Source organism: Mytilus galloprovincialis, chromosome 4 (assembly GCF_965363235.1).
Source record: "Mytilus galloprovincialis chromosome 4, xbMytGall1.hap1.1, whole genome shotgun sequence".
In the NCBI taxonomy this organism is placed as follows: domain Eukaryota; kingdom Metazoa; phylum Mollusca; class Bivalvia; order Mytilida; family Mytilidae; genus Mytilus; species Mytilus galloprovincialis.
This window is the reverse complement of record NC_134841.1, coordinates 95,133,064-95,150,677: the sequence shown is the minus strand read 5'-3', so window position 1 is coordinate 95,150,677 and position 17,614 is coordinate 95,133,064. Positions and strand designations below refer to the sequence as shown.

The 17,614-nt window shown below is 32.9% G+C and overlaps 1 protein-coding gene across 3 annotated transcripts; it reads left to right on the top strand.

The window, feature by feature from the left end:
* Positions 1-65: 65 nt before the first annotated feature.
* LOC143073470 (uncharacterized) lies at positions 66-17,559 on the top strand. 3 transcript variants are annotated; one of them, XM_076249045.1, is made up of 7 exons: positions 66-125; positions 2,192-2,283; positions 5,489-5,570; positions 7,457-7,593; positions 11,702-11,766; positions 12,430-12,850; positions 15,917-17,559. In XM_076249045.1, exons 2-7 carry the CDS (start codon positions 2,199-2,201, stop codon positions 16,009-16,011), a joined length of 885 nt encoding a protein of 294 aa, XP_076105160.1. In that variant the 5' UTR covers positions 66-125; positions 2,192-2,198; the 3' UTR covers positions 16,012-17,559. The 3 variants fall into 3 exon arrangements, with proteins under 3 accessions (XP_076105160.1, XP_076105159.1, XP_076105158.1); XM_076249044.1 differs by having other exon boundaries at positions 90-144; positions 2,195-2,283; XM_076249043.1 differs by having other exon boundaries at positions 90-144.
* Positions 17,560-17,614: the final 55 nt, after the last annotated feature.

Sequence of the window (17,614 nt, the reverse complement as noted above, 5' to 3'; positions counted from 1 at the left end):
GGTACATCTATATATTGTTTTATTGTAGCATTAACGTAAAGTTGTTCTTTTTTAAACAACGTGTAGGAATATTTAAAATTTATTGCAGACGAAAAGTCCGGGAAATTACAACTTGGCATTTTTGCGTTTGTATATATTTTTAATGTAAGAATAGATATAATCATCCCAATCTCCCACAAACCATTAGACAGTCACAGAGTACACGAACCAAAATAGGAACCTGTTTGGTTAATCAATCAAACAGTGGGTCAGGTTGTCTTTAATAAGAGAGACACATATATAAATTTCAAATGGAGTAAACAAATAAACTGCATGACTGACACCACAATGGTTAATAAAAAAGAATCAGACTAATAGTCATACAAATGTACACAAAACACAACATAGAAAACTAAATACTAAGCAATGCGAAACCGGACAAAACCTGGGGTAGTCTGAATATTTAATTATTTATGACGTCTTGAAAGCACAGGCACTTGTTTCTATCCATGGGAAGACCCACTATCAACATATATTTACAACTCGTAAGTAAACGTTAAAAGTGGGTCTTCCCATGGATAGAAACAAGTGCTTGTGCTTGAAAGGCTATTATATTTTGTTTCTTTGACGCCTTACAGTCATGTTAGTAGATCAGTTTCAGTAGGTCACTATAATAATTTGGGAAAAGGGGATGGAATTGTATTTACAACATTAGGAAGATATCTGCTATCATCTATGAAACAAACATTCCATTAGGCTCAAGCAACTCAAGATGGCGTCTGTTACAAGCCATGTAACATTGTGTAATTTGTATCAACTGGCTGGTACTATATCTACTCTGTATGCTGGAATGTTGCTACATAGAAATGGAAAGATCACAACTTGGAGGCTGAATTCATCTCTTGTTAAGCCAGATTTTTCTTTGCAGATAATGGTCTAGTCTAAGAGGGTGCTTGCATGGGGAAAAAATGTGAAATAAGACATAATTTCACATTGAATGTGAAATGATTTCTGTCATAAAAGTTGCATGAAAAATAAAGACTGATATGAAACTTTTGTGACTTATAAACATATTTTATATACAATAGTCTTTTGTCTGGTATTTAGCCGAATTTTGTCTCTGAATGACCCTAAAACTGCTTCTGAAGTCAAGCAATAATCAATTTTTAATTGTGACCACAAAATTTTATATTGGAATGTCAAATTTTATGGGAACTTGTGTGATTTTATGTAATGGCAGACAAATTTGCATACAAGTGTAAATACAACTAATCACTGTCTATATGTAACCAGCAGCTTTTTTCGTAAACACCATCAAGGATTTCTTTTTTTCACCAATTTTGAATCATGTGCAACATTCCTGAAAATTCATCATATTGAATACTTGGGAAGTATTTGATCATGTTGATAGAAAAGAGGAAAAAGAAGAGGCTTCCTGTAATGTAAACTCTCTGTTTTACTTGATATTTCTGATTTATTATACACATTTATGATATAAATTGTTCCTGGCTTTTAATAAAGTATATAACTGGTCTATTTATTTATTGAGTTATATAGATAACTGATTATATAGAATAGCTTACCAAGAGTAGACTGGGAACTTGGATTAGCTCCAATATTGAGTTATATAGATAACTGATTATATAGAATAACTTACCAAGACTGGAAACTTGGATTAGCTCCAATATTGAGTTATTTAGATAAGGAAAAAAAAGGGGGAACATCATAGGCCTTTGCAAGAATCACTTTATCTTAAAACAAAATTTATATAAAAATTCAGAGATTGGTTATGAATGCAAAAAAAATATCCACCAAAGTTCAAATAAAGTAGCTGTAAGCAATTATAGGCAGCTGTACAGCCTTCAACAATGAGAAAACCCATACTGTTATAGTTGGCTGTTGAAGAGTCCTAACAGAAAAAAATATGGAACAGTTGGTTCAATTGAGAAAACGAACAACCAAATTTATAACAAAAAACATGAAAAACAAACATGACAGATGATTTTTTTCTTGACCACCCCTGCCAAGTGTTTGAATTTCATTTGATAAAATAGCGAGCACAAAATTAAGAATTTGAAAATCACAATGCAAATGAAATAAAATGAGCAGCACACAGTGTCCACCTGTCTTCCATCAAGAGGATAATTATAGTATTGTGAACATCATTTTATATTACATGTTTGTTGAAATAAATCCCTTTGTTTTTTTTCAGAAGCTGAATGATGTCAGAGAATCTGCAAATATTTGAAGGTCTGACTGCATGGTTTTCTGAGAGTGTTTCAACTGAAAGAAAAACAAAATGGAGTGAGTATAAACAATATAACTTTCATAAATATGTAGGGCATTATACAATCAATGTGACTGATTTACACAAAGTTTCCAAAAGAGAGGCAAAAGATACCAAACGTGTCAAAAGAACATTCAAACTCATAAATCAAAACTAACAACTCCATGTCTAAAAGATAAATAACAGAATACAAAAGGCAGATCCTGAACCTCATGGTGTAACTCCTATAAAGATGGTATGTTTTCCAGGCACATGTACCGATACTTATTACATTGCAGTTCATATACTGTTATAATTTGTTTGTCCTGGTCGTTAAATGTGTGAAATATAGCTTTCCAAATGTCCATACATATTTAATGACAGTCAGTAATAAAAGGTCAACATAGGAAACAAAGTGAAACAACTATTTCTAATAATACTTCTGTTAAAAGAATCATATTATACACCCAGTCCTAGTCCTATGGGCTAAATTGCATCTACCTTGTCTGTTTGACAGATGGACTTCCATGTTTAGTCAGCATGACAACAGGTGTTGTAATATGTGAGATATTTTTCATATCTTTCAAATACCAACTCCCTGTTTGTGGATACTTTGACTTTTTAGCTCACCTTTTTAGCTCGTCGTCGTCCATCGTCGTTAACTTTTACAAAAATCTTCTCCTCTGAAACTACTGGGCCAAATTAAACCAAACTCAGCCACAATCATCATTGGGGTATCTAGTTTAAAAAATTTGTCCGGTAACTCAGCCAACCAACCAAGATGACTGCCATGGCTAAAAATAGAACATAGGGGTAAAATGCAGTTTTTGGCTTATAACTCAAAAACCAAAGCATTTAGAGCAAATCTGACAGGAGGTGAAATTGTTGATCAGGTCAAGATCTATCTGCCTTGTAATTTTCAGATGAATCAAAAAACGGGTTGTTAGGTTGCTGCCCCTGAATTGGTAATTTTAAGGAAATTTTGCTGTTTTTTGTTATTATCTTGAATATTATTATAGACAGAGATAAACTGTAAACAGCAATAATGTACAGCAAAGTACATGAATTAAGACCTAAAAATAAGTCAACATGACCAAAATGGTCAGTTGACCCCTTAAGGAGTTATTGCCCTTCATAGTCAATTTTTAACAATTTTCATAAAATTTGTAGACTACTGGCCCAAGTTCATTATAGATAGAGATAATTGTAAGCAGCAAGAATGTTTAGTAAAGTAAGATCTACAAACTGTGTTGAAACACATCACCATCACCAAAACACAATTTTGTCATGAATCCATCTGTGTCCTTTGTTTAGTATTCACTTAGACCAAGGTGAGCGACAGCCTCTAGTTGGTTATTATCTTGAATATTATTATAGATGGAGGTAAACTGTAAACAGCAATAATGCTCAGCAAAGTAAGATTTACAAATAAGTCAACATGACCAAAATGGTCAGTTGACCCCTTTAGGAGTTATTGCCCTTTATAGTCAATTTTTAACCATTTTTCGTAAATCATAGTAATCTTTTAGAAAAATCTCCTCTGAAACGATTTGACCAACTTAAACCAAACTTAGCCACAATCATCATTGGGGTATCTAGTTTAAAAACTGTGTCCGGTAACTCAGCCAACCAACCAAGATGGCCACCATGGCTAAAAATAGAACATAGGGGTAAAATGCAGTTTTTGGCTCAAAACTCAAAAACCAAAGCATTTAGAGCAAATCTGACAGGGAGTGAAATTGTTGAACAGGTCAAGATCTATCTGCCCTGGAATTTTCAGATGAGTCGGATAACCGGTTGTTAGGTTGCTGTCCCTGAATTGGTAATTTTAAGGAAATTTTGCTGTTTTTGGTTATTATCTTGAATATTATTTAATGTACATCAAAGTCAGACCTAAAAATAAGTCAACATGACCAAAATGGTCAATTGACCCCCTAAGGAGTTATTACCCTTCATAGTCAATATTTAACAATTTTCATAAAATTTGTAGATTTTCCCTTACATTTTCCACTGATACTACTGGGCCAAGTTCATTATAGATAGTGATAATTGTAAGCAGCAAGAATGTTTAGTAAAGTAAGATCTACAAACACATCACCATAACACACATTTGTCATGAATCCATCTGTGTCCTTTGTTTAATATTCACATATATACCAAGGTGAGCGACACAGGCTCTTTAGAGCCCCTAGTTAAATATGTTAAATAATTGATTTATTGTTAGTGTTTTAATCCACTTTCAGTATTATTGGCTTTATCATAGTAATCAGTTTTTATTGGTAGAGGAAGCCAGAGAAAACCACCAACTTTGGCAGGAAAAATGACAATGATTGTCTTATAAAGATAGGAATCAAATTCACCTGCCACATTTAATTAAAGCTTCAGTGTTGCCCGGCTAGTGATAAAGGAGATGAACCTCTTAGACCTCTCAGCCACTGAGGCACCTGTTATATGAATTTAAAAAATATGTTTACACAGTTCTTCATTCTATTGAACCGAATCATTTCAATTTTGGTCACATGCTCAACCCTTATTTTAGGTCCAAATTTGGACCTCCCAAAGAAAATATGCTCTTTTTCCCAATTTTCAGCTCTAAAATTCCAAATAGTATATAGACATCGTTGCAAGATTTTGTTGGTGTCTTATCATGGTTTTTGTTTACAAATCTCTTGAATTATTTGCAATTCATTCAGTTATTTCTTCTCTGCTCTGAATGCAGAACTTCGTACCTAATTTTTCAAAATTTCATTAGGAGCATGTCCCCAAACCCCCTAGCAAGTTGCACACAGCTGATCCTTCGTTGAAAGGGACTAATATATTTCCCCAAAAGCCGATATATCACGAAAACATTTATTCCCAATTGCATTGGTCCTGAGCCCCTTCCCCTAAGCACTAGGAAAATCACTGTAATGTATGTGCCCTTCTGGGATCTGTCAGACAGCTATTTCCAGTTTTACAATACTTTAAGTTATGAGAGGAGATATATTTAGTGCAACACATGATTTTTATACCCCTGCTTTACAAAAAGAGGTGGTATACTGATTTACCTCTGTCTGTCAATCCTTCAGTCCATCCATCCGTCCCATGAATATTTTTCGTTACGTCTTTCTCAGGAACTACATCATCAGTAGCTTACAGTTTCACTTGTTGTTACTATTGAGAATATTTAATATTATTGGAAATTATTATTCATTTTTAGAGGATTTGATTCCTTTCAAGTAGTCATTTATGTTTATGTTTTAGAGGATAAAGGAGGAAAACAAGCTGATTTTGATTCTGCACAATTTATATTTAGTGAAAATGCAGACAGTAAAGATACTAAACAGTAAGTTCTTTAAAATTGCATTAGAAAATTGTAAGGGCTATTTAAGAAATTATTTGGGTTAAAGAATCTGGGTGGTGTCGGAAGGAATTTGGTCTAGCCTGATACATTATGTTGTGGAAGCAAGACATAGCAATCCTACATTAAGTCATTGCCTATGTCATCATCATCATTTAGGTTCAGTTAGAAGTTAAAGTTTTGTTTTCTATTTAAAAAAATTACTATTTTTGTAGCTTTCATATAAAGATTTAAACTTATTAAAGTTATCCATACATTTGTAAATTTGTCAAACCTCCACAGAATTTTACAAAACTTGGATGGAAGATTTTTTTTCATTCATTTTTTTCATGTGACTAGTTATTCAAATACCCATGGAATTATATGTTTTCCTAAATCCACAAAAACATTATGTGTATCAATGAAATATCAAATTCTGCAATTCCTGCAATATTTTTTACCCATAACCATCTTACAAATTTTATTTTTATGCCCCTGCCACTAGACAATTAGGACACTATAAGTTTTACCCTTGTCCTTGGTTTATGTTCTGTTTGTTTTTAATTTTGTCTCGATTAGAGTTTAACTTATACAGAATGCATATAACCTCCAAACACTGATCAAGTTTGAATTTGACTGTGTCACTTTCACCATTCTCTAGATTTTGTCCCTTTTTAAATGGAAAAAAATACTGTTTTTACCCTCTAAATTTACTTAGCCTCTACCAAATGCTTTGAAACTTAAACAGAATGCATGTAACCTCTATAATAGATCAAGTTCTAATTTGGGTGGACATGTCTCTTTGACCTTCTGGATTTATGTCCCTTTATATATGGAAAAATTGCTTACATACTCTCACTTTACTTTGCCTTAACCGAATGTTATGAAACTTATACACATTGCTTATTATCACCTAAAACAGATCAAAGTTGAATTTGGATGGCGTCTCTTCCACAGTTCTTGAGTTATGTTCCTTTCTAAAAGGAAGAAAGCTGAATTTGCTGTATTATTAAAAGCAGAGCTTCTGTGTCACATGGGCACATTATTCTCCTTAATTTGCTTATTCTATCTATAACTATCATTGAGTCATAAATCATAGTAGAATTATCCTTGTAAGATCTCTGTCCTAAATCTAATTTAAGGATGTTTGCTACTCTGTTAAAAATAACAAGCTTTTTAAAAGACTATTATGAATTGATAGTATATATTAATAAAGAAATTCAAAAAGTAGAAAAAAATGGAGGGTGGGTGTGCTCATTTTCGAGATATAAGCCATTGAAAATTTGGCGGGAAATGATTCTCTCTAGATTTTTCATATATTTAACATTGACACCTTATTTGTTTCAAAAACTATGAAAAAATAACAAGAATTTTATAAAATTTTGAAATATGGCTTTTTAAACTTTATGTTATAAAATTATGAAAAGAAAAGTAGGGGTTAGTGGTCAAAATTTTTTTAATGACAATACATGGATAAAACCAGAGGATTCCGAAAATCTCGCAAAAAATAAATAAAATGGAGGAGCAAACATCCTTAATGCTTGTTGGTTGATATAAAGTTTTTGTTTCACATAAATAAATTATATTATTTACCAATCATTTGGTTGATATATTTTGAAAATATTGTTTATATTAATATCTTTAAAGTTTCTGCAGTACAGGTGTTAGGTATTACTATTCCTCCACTTCTGCATTTATAATACAATTGTAGTAAAGAAATATCTCTAAATAACTAAGTCAGCTTGTATTCAAATTAACAATTGATTAATTTTATTGTTGATTTTATTCAAGATGCTTTTTCTAACAGTTTTTACAACAGTTTGTTCCTATGAAGATTAATGAAACCCTTTACAGATTTCCAATACTTGACAATTTGTTTTACATTTTTATAGAATATTTCAAAGTAGTGCATATAGAGATGAACACCTTGCAGTCTTTCATGCAAAGTATATTTCTGATTCAACAAAAGTGCCATCACAGAAAATACCTGTTGGAAAATATTTCTTACCTCCAAAAGAAATACAGAATTGTAATGTATTATTTATAGCATTTAAAAACAAGACTAATTTAACTACTGTAGAAAGGGACTTGTTTGTGTTTAATATGGCACAAAATGAAATAATAGAAAAACAGACATCTTACTTATCTTTGATATGATTATTTTTTATACGAAATTCAGTAATCTAAATTTTGTGATGATCATGCCCATAACTTATTCACTAAAACATATTAGAAAAATTATAATTTAGTTTTTTATTTTTATTTTTTTTTTTTTATTATAAAAGTTTAAAGCTTTATTGAAGCTGTGATAAGTAATGCATCACTGAGAAATTACAACTTTACACTAACAACAATTGTGTATCCCTTATCCGTGTTTCATGTCTATAGTTAGTCCTATAATATAAGACTGAAGGTTCATATCATTTACATTCAACGTTTTTTATCGGATATTTTTTTTTTACTATCAATGTTGAACCTCAGAGTCTTATAACAAACATCCATTTTCTCGTAGTGGATTCCCAACGAATTTTTGTGGGAACTTTGAACGACAATTTGACAATGTTTACGGCAATTTTAAGTAAACTTATGTCATTATCCTTACATATAAACATCTCAAATAATAAATTATTAGTCCTACCATATCATATTATGAATTTATATCCTTTTTTGAACCACTTTTCAAACTGTCCCCCCATCGTTTCAAATTGTGAAGCGGGTCAAGTACGATTAATCTGTTAATCTGGCGGCCACTTTTTCCTTTCGTTTTCTTATTTTAAACGACTTCATGTACTATTTCCAAAAAGCTATTTTCTTCCTGTCATATTCAAACAATATTAATATGTTAAGCCCTTTAATGAGACATCACACAACAAAACAATGGTAAAATTGCGAGATCAACATATGCATGAAAAATTTAAATATTAAATGTCCAAAATCAGTTTTGCCCTATTGGCAAGAAACTGGCAGGTGTGCTAGGGATGGATTCAGTTTTATTATATTATGATAACTTCATTTTGTCTCTAAAAACCACCGGCAAATGTATAAGCGATATCATAAAAAGCACCAGCACTTGTATCACACGTTAAATTGTAAATGCATTGACTGTAGACAACTTCATAGAAGATACATCAGATACAAAGAAAGGCGAAGGATGCGATTTGCAGCACTGTCTGTGTCCTTCCTGTAAATGTTGTGCAGAGTGTTAAAAAAATGTACTTGTCAAGAAAGGAGCAAATTTAGTGTTGAAGAGTTTCTACAAACACTGAGAGATTAAAATTGCATTCTTTCTTGAACTTTCTTCTCTAACAACTTGCTATTATTTTTTGTAACAAAACGATTTTTTTGGCTCGCTCACTCCCGTTGTATGAACTCGTATTTTGAAAGATATTTATCTACTCATCCGCTCTCACAACTAGAAATTAATTTCTGCTGATGCTTAACAACTTGGACAAGAGAACTTTTGGGTGAATGATAATTGGCTCGCTCACTGTTGTATGAACTCGTATTTTGAAGGATCATCGCATCGCCCGCTCTCCCAACTCGCAATTGATTTATGTTCATTAACAGTTTGGACAAGATAACTGGCTTGCTCAATCCGTGGTATGAACTCATATTTTGAAGGACATGTATCGCCCACTCTCACAACATGAAATTTATATCTTGTGATGCTTAACAACTTACTAAAGAACATTAATTTTGGTGAATGAGAATACATGTAGGTCACCTCTGTTTTATGAACCTGTACTTGGAAAATCATGTATTGCCACGCTCGCTCTAACATTGATGCACTCTCATGGAACATTGCACCTTCATACCGTTAGCAGCTAGCAGATTTCATGAACATTTGAACTCGTTTTTCGAAAGAAAAAACATTTATTTGGTGAATTTGACTCGCACGCCTCCATTACGTGAACTCATATTTCCAAAGACATTTATAACCTCGGCCGCTCTCATAACTCGCCCATGATTTAAAATTCTGTTGGTGCTCAATTAACAACTTGTAGAGATATTTTTGTGAATTATAATTGGTTTGTTGATACATTATAACTGTATTTTGGACATTGTTCTTTTCAACTGTAAACAATATACTTATGCTGTTTTTTGGGGGGAGAGGGGGCATATAATCAAGTTTAAAAAATAAATAAAATAGAGCCCATATTTTTCTACTCTTTATGTTTTTAGCCGATTGTTCTCTATTCTGTTAACCCCATTCGTATTCTCTCACCACTTTTTATGGTTATCTCAATAATTGCATGACACTATTACAGTAATTGGTCGTGTTTCCGTACGTTGTACTATACTGATTATAAATATTATCTTCAAACTCGTTTCGTTCACCAAATCCTTAAAATAAAGAATCGGCACATATATTTGAAATAAAATGGCGTGAAAAAAATTGTTTGTCAACTGAGGATAAAAGTGATGGATTAGGAACATTATTTTAAACTATTAATGTGGTAAGAAGTTACTTTCATTCATATTTAGGTTGTTCCTAATAGTTTTATTTGTTTTGGCAGTGGATTATTAATTTAAATTTTTGCTACGAGAAAAAAGTACAAATTTTATAAGACTCTGAGGTTCAACATTGATAGTAAAAAAAAATAACCGATAAAAAACGTTGAATGTAAATGATATGAACCTTCAGAGTCTTATATTATAGGACTAGTCTATAGTGACTGGTTTAGAATTCAGGTCAATTCTACAGAAACACATGATGATTGAGTTAGCTAATTCTTCAACTCCACACTCTTGTATAAGGCCAAAAATAAAATATTGTTTGTTTTTCCACCCCCACAGGTTGGACACAAGTCGGGAAATGTGGGATACATGTATTCCCTGCTTTCAGGGAGCGTCCCTGTTTTCTGGTGTAAAAAAAAACCAGTTTAAATGGGATTTCCTTTATCAATTTATGGCCTGAAAATTACAAAAGGGCACGTTTTAACATTATAACTGCATCAGTAGAATTCGTGAATACTTATTAAAAGTATTTTAGGAAATACAAAACATGAATATAAAGTGAAGCCTTGTTTCTTCTAGAACTCGAAAAAACATACAAGTCTTTGTTTAGGAATCAATTGACCAAGCTGCATGATCAAGGTGTAACTGAACATAACTGAATTATGTTCACTTCTATACAAAATTTTATTCATTGAATTTTACGGTAATTCCCAAGTGAGTAACATACATGTATCTTTTTGTCAGTTCATGATTGATGATCAAGGTATGAATTGGTGAACAAAGGAAAATTTTTGTTTTGTTGTGAGTTATGCATCAAATTAGACTTGAAATAAGCTTGATTTTTTAACTAAAAAAACACTTGCTATCATTAAGCATTGTTATCACAAGTAGAATGTGTGCTTTTGTAGATTTCATTATATTAAATGAATAGGAAAATAAGGAGGTCCTTGATTACTTTTAACACCAGAAAACTGGGGTGTACATTGAATTAGAATACAGGGAATACCCTACTTTTCTTGACTTGAGCCTTACCTGTTGAATTTTGTACAAATTCAATATAGAAAACCATATCAAGGAATAAAATAAAATAATTTGCCTACCTTCCTACCCATACCCTAACAACCTCAGTCGAGGAGGGGAAACAAAGATATTTTTAAGGTTGGCCTAAGTAGTACAAGAATAAATAAAAAAATCATCAGTAAAGAGTCACAAACAAAAAAATGATACAAAGACTTCAGTTCATAAAACATTTCACAGAAAACAAAGATTATTCAATAGGATCCCGATCAAAAATTGGGGCGAAAAGGTTAAACATTATATGCATTGTCCTACATTTGTTGTGGTATGTGAGTGAAGTTGCATCTAGATAAAGTCTTTCATGGTGTATCCTTTCCTTTCTGTTCTTTATCACAGCACAACAGAACACATTTATACAAAATTATGTCACAGTATGTCACAGATAATGATAGAACAATCGTTTTAAATTCTTAAGGAAGTTTACAAGAATTTAGATTATTTTGTCATCCAGAATACAAAAACAAACCAATGTGATGTCAATAGAACATAATTCTCATCAGAATTTAAATAAGGCTTCAGCTACTCCAACAAAAACTACATAACTTGGTGCGCTAAGGAGGACATGATTTTCATGCCAGATAAAGTGAATTCTTTATTTTCAGTGGTTAGAAAACAGATGAAGTACATTTGGGATGATACAGACAGTGGAGTATCCAGTGAGGAGGAGGTTTGTACAAATAATAGCAGAGGAAGTGCATTGTTTAATGACAAAGATAACTTTTCAAGCTTCCTTCAATAAAATACATACATTTTGTTGTCCAGTTCTGTGTTGGGCTTACTTCAATAAGACAACAAACTAAAATTACAAATGTATAACCAAAAGGCATCTAGAGGTCTTTATAAATAGATAACTTGTCTATACAATGGAAAACTCAAAATTTTCTTCATAAAAAGGCTAAAAGATTAACAGTGTCTATCAAATACCTACCATCAACATCAGTTGCCAAAAATTTTAAAAACCTTTTAGCATATGACAAAAGACCATTTATGAAACTCAATATTGAATGAATTAGTTGATAACTTTTAACCCTTTCCTCCATAATGACGCCTTTTGACGCCTGCATTGTGCTTCAGTTGAAACATCTTGCCTATGAAAATCTGTGTCAGACTTAACAAAAGTTTGTATCCAATATAAAGAGGATATTCATGAGAATATCTGACTGGAATTTCATTGATGAAAAATTTGTTTTTGCAATGCATTAATACTTTAAACATGATGATTTATTTTTTTTATTGAAAATATCCTATGCAAATCAAGTATGTAAAAAAAAAATATTCCATGGAGGAAAGGGTTAAGTTGCAGCTTTAAAGCTTTACTTTTACTTATTAGGATGATGGAAAAGCAGTTGATGTTCATACTGGTGAATATATACAGCATACAGACTCAATGTCTAAGAAAAACAATTATATAAAGAAAAGTGACAAACAAAGACTTGATGGGAAGAAAGAACCAAAAGCAACACCATCTAAAAAAAGACAGAATGCTTCAATGTTAGCTAATTCACCAGAGGAAAAATCAAAAAGACATAATGATTCTATAGTACATAAACCACAATCAAATAGTGATAAAAGAAAATCAAATGAAGATGTGCAAAATTACAGTTTCCGTAAAAGGACTCCCAAAAACTACAGTGATTTACCAAATATTGATGTGGGAGATATTGTGCTAGATAACACTGATAATACTATAATGGACTCTCACCCCACAACACATGGACATTCTAGTCAGACAATGGGTCAACATTATCAAGGTAAACTATAATGGACTCTCACCCCACAACACATGGACATTCTAGTCAGACAATGGGTCAACATAATCAAGGTAAACTATAATGGACTCTCACCCCACAACACATGGACATTCTAGTCAGACAATGGGTCAACATTATCAAGGTAAACTATAATGGACTCTCACCCCACAACACATGGACATTCTAGTCAGACAATGGGTCAACATAATCAAGGTAAACTACAATGGACTCTCACCCCAAAACACATGGACATTCTAGTCAGACAATGGGTCAACATAATCAAGGTAAACTATAATGGACTCTCACCCCACAACACATGGACATTCTAGTCAGACAATGGGTCAACATAATCAAGGTAAACTACAATGGACTCTCACCCCAAAACACATGGACATTCTAGTCAGACAATGGGTCAACATAATCAAGGTAAACTATAATGGACTCTCACCCCACAACACATGGACATTCTAGTCAGACAATGGGTCAACATAATCAAGGTAAACTATAATGGACTCTCACCCCACAACACATGGACATTCTAGTCAGACAATGGGTCAACATTATCAAGGTAAACTATAATGGACTCTCACCCCAAAACACATGGACATTCTAGTCAGACAATGGGTCAACATAATCAAGGTAAACTATAATGGACTCTCACCCCACAACACATGGACATTCTAGTCAGACAATGGGTCAACATTATCAAGGTAAACTATAATGGACTCTCACCCCACAACACATGGACATTCTAGTCAGACAATGGGTCAACATAATCAAGGTAAACTATAATGGACTCTCACCCCACAACACATGGACATTCTAGTCAGACAATGGGTCAACATTATCAAGGTAAACTATAATGGACTCTCACCCCACAACACATGGACATTCTAGTCAGACAATGGGTCAACATAATCAAGGTAAACTACAATGGACTCTCACCCCAAAACACATGGACATTCTAGTCAGACAATGGGTCAACATAATCAAGGTAAACTATAATGGACTCTCACCCCACAACACATGGACATTCTAGTCAGACAATGGGTCAACATAATCAAGGTAAACTACAATGGACTCTCACCCCAAAACACATGGACATTCTAGTCAGACAATGGGTCAACATAATCAAGGTAAACTATAATGGACTCTCACCCCACAACACATGGACATTCTAGTCAGACAATGGGTCAACATAATCAAGGTAAACTATAATGGACTCTCACCCCACAACACATGGACATTCTAGTCAGACAATGGGTCAACATTATCAAGGTAAACTATAATGGACTCTCACCCCAAAACACATGGACATTCTAGTCAGACAATGGGTCAACATAATCAAGGTAAACTATAATGGACTCTCACCCCACAACACATGGACATTCTAGTCAGACAATGGGTCAACATAATCAAGGTAAACTACAATGGACTCTCACCCCAAAACACATGGACATTCTAGTCAGACAATGGGTCAACATAATCAAGGTAAACTATAATGGACTCTCACCCCACAACACATGGACATTCTAGTCAGACAATGGGTCAACATAATCAAGGTAAACTATAATGGACTCTCACCCCACAACACATGGACATTCTAGTCAGACAATGGGTCAACATTATCAAGGTAAACTATAATGGACTCTCACCCCAAAACACATGGACATTCTAGTCAGACAATGGGTCAACATAATCAAGGTAAACTATAATGGACTCTCACCCCACAACACATGGACATTCTAGTCAGACAATGGGTCAACATTATCAAGGTAAACTATAATGGACTCTCACCCCACAACACATGGACATTCTAGTCAGACAATGGGTCAACATAATCAAGGTAAACTATAATGGACTCTCACCCCAAAACACATGGACATTCTAGTCAGACAATGGGTCAACATAATCAAGGTAAACTATAATGGACTCTCACCCCACAACACATGGACATTCTAGTCAGACAATGGGTCAACATAAACAAGGTAAACTACAATGGACTCTCACCCCAAAACACATGGACATTCTAGTCAGACAATGGGTCAACATAAACAAGGTAAACTACAATGGACTCTCACCCCAAAACACATGGACATTCTAGTCAGACAATGGGTCAACATAAACAAGGTAAACTATAATGGACTCTCACCCCACAACACATGGACATTCTAGTCAGACAATGGGTCAGCATAATCAAGGTAAACTATAATGGACTCTCACCCCACAACACATGGACATTCTAGTCAGACAATGGGTCAGCATAATCAAGGTAAACTATAATGGACTCTCACCCCACAACACATGGACATTCTAGTCAGACAATGGGTCAACATAATCAAGGTAAACTATAATGGACTCTCACCTCACAACAAATGGACATTCTAGTCAGACAATGGGTCAACATAATCAAGGTACTCTTTCTTTACTATCTTTAAGTTGTAATTTCAAATAAAACAGAAAATTTGTTGATGGTTATTGATAATCGTGCAAAATTATAATTTTCTAATGATACAGTGTGACATAGAATGCAAAAATGTCTTATGCTATTGTGTCCCTTGCAGTGCATCTGCGTGAATGTAAGGATTGAACCACTGAATGTGAGAATTAAACACTGACTGTAATGATATGACCATATAAAGAATAAAATAGGCCTCAAAACAGTTTTCTATAGTTGCTAACCTTAAGGTTACATATAAATACACTTTTCATGTGTATTTGACTTTTAAAACAGTTAGTATAAAATTTAGCAGAAACCAAAACAAAACTAGACTAAAGTATAAGCAAGAAAATGGGAGATACTGTGAACATGAATATTTTAAGGAATGTTTTTTACAAATTTCAAGGCACACAGGGGTAAATGTTTACATCATACAACAAGTGCCAGGCATCACATACTGGTTTTTTTATAAACTCTTTTTCTTGCAGGTGATTTTTTATGCATTTTTTTTATATTAAAGCAAATATGAATATTTTTTTTCTTCCAAATTTACAGTATAATATGAACATTGATATTTGATCAATTCTATGTGGGTGAAATAATGTTTTTGGTTTTTTTTTCTTCAGATTTCTTTTGCATTGATGATTTACCAAAAGTCACAAGTGAAATGGAAGATCTCATACCTGGACAAAATGGATTTGAAGTAGTGTCAAAGTCATGAAACAAAATGTAACTTACTTTATTTAAAAAAAAATAACTGAAAAAATCAGCAATATAGAATGCTTCTGATCTTTTTACATAAACAGAGATGTTTGAAAAGAATTCAGAGGATTCTACTGAATAGCACACATTTCAGTCAGAACATTTTGTAACTTTCTGTACAATTACATATTTCTGGTAGGATATCTTTTTAAAGTTTAAGAGAGCAAAAATATTATTGCCCTTGGACAGATATAATATGTGCATTGGTATAAGGCATTGGGATGCTATGATATGTTTTTAATATGTGTACAATAAAAATTTTGATATTGGGATCAGGTTATTTCATAAATATCTTTTGGAAATTTCTGCACACAAAGTTGCAATTCATGAATGCATTCTCTCTTTATGTTTATTTTTTAACAAATTATTATGTCAGAGCTATTGGACTTTTATATGCCAAAGCATGTGCTATTTTAGTTTGTGTATGTACAGTTTTCAGGATCCTAATTATACTAAATTCATAGTAACCTTACTGAAAATACAGCTGCCTTACTTTCATCCTTTATAAATTTTTATGAGCTTGCCTAGCGGAGGGGGCATTAAGTTTTACCCTTGTCTGTATGTATGTCCATACGTTCCAAAGTTGATTTTCTGTTCTCTTACTTTAGTTTGCCTCAACTAAATTCTATGAAAGTTACATACAATGCTTATAACTACAAAATATAGTTCAATTTTCAATTTTGGGGGTGTCCATTTAACTGTTCTAGAGTTATGCCCTCTACAAACGAAAAATTGCTGAATTTTTCGTTTCAGTTCTCTAACTTTAGTTTGCCTCAACCAAATGCTATGAAACTTATGCACAATGTTTATTAGGACAAAATACAGATCAAATTTAAATTTCGGGGGCATCACAGTTACTGTTCTAGAGTTATGCCCCTTCACAAATAGATAAAATTACTAAATTTGTCGTTTCTGTTCTCAAACTTTAGTTTTCCTTAACCAAATGCTATGAAACTTATACACAATGCTTATTACCACAAAATACAGATCTAGTTTAAATTTCGGGGGCATCACAGTAACTGTTCTAGAGTTATGCCCCCTTCACAAATAGAAAAATTGCTGAATTTGTCATTTCTGTTCTCAAACTTTAGTTTACCTTAACCAAATGATATGCAACTTATACACAATGCTTATTACCACATAACTCAGATCAATTTGGGTCACCTAAACTGTTCTTCAATTGTGTCCCTTTATAACTTCATTTGATTTGCAAGCAGGGGAATCATCTGTCCCTTGGACACAATCCCCATTTATTTAGAATTGTTCCAGAGTTAAAAGAATGTTTTTCAATATATATTTTCAGATCATTATAAGCACAAATTTAACTAATTTTAAATATTTTATTTGTAAAATCGTAGTACCAAGGACGACTAGGACTTGTGCATTCCACTGATGTTTTATCTGTTGATATTATTTTTTATTTAAATTTTGAAGAAAAAAATACCAATATTAAATACATGTTTATGTTTTTTGAGATTCTTGAAATGAAATAAAAAGCTTTAATTTCTTTGGTTTGTTCTACCTATTTTATGCCAATAAATATAACACTGACATGTGTTTTA

Bases quoted from the DNA above. Each gene is read 5' to 3' on its own strand.
- LOC143073470 (XM_076249045.1), top strand. From the start codon at position 2,199: ATGATGTCAGAGAATCTGCAAATATTTGAAGGTCTGACTGCATGGTTT. The intron at 5,571-7,456 runs GTAAGTTCTTTA...ACATTTTTATAG, and splicing joins GACAGTAAAGATACTAAACA to AATATTTCAAAGTAGTGCAT. The intron at 7,594-11,701 runs GTAATGTATTAT...CTTTATTTTCAG, and splicing joins TCCAAAAGAAATACAGAATT to TGGTTAGAAAACAGATGAAG.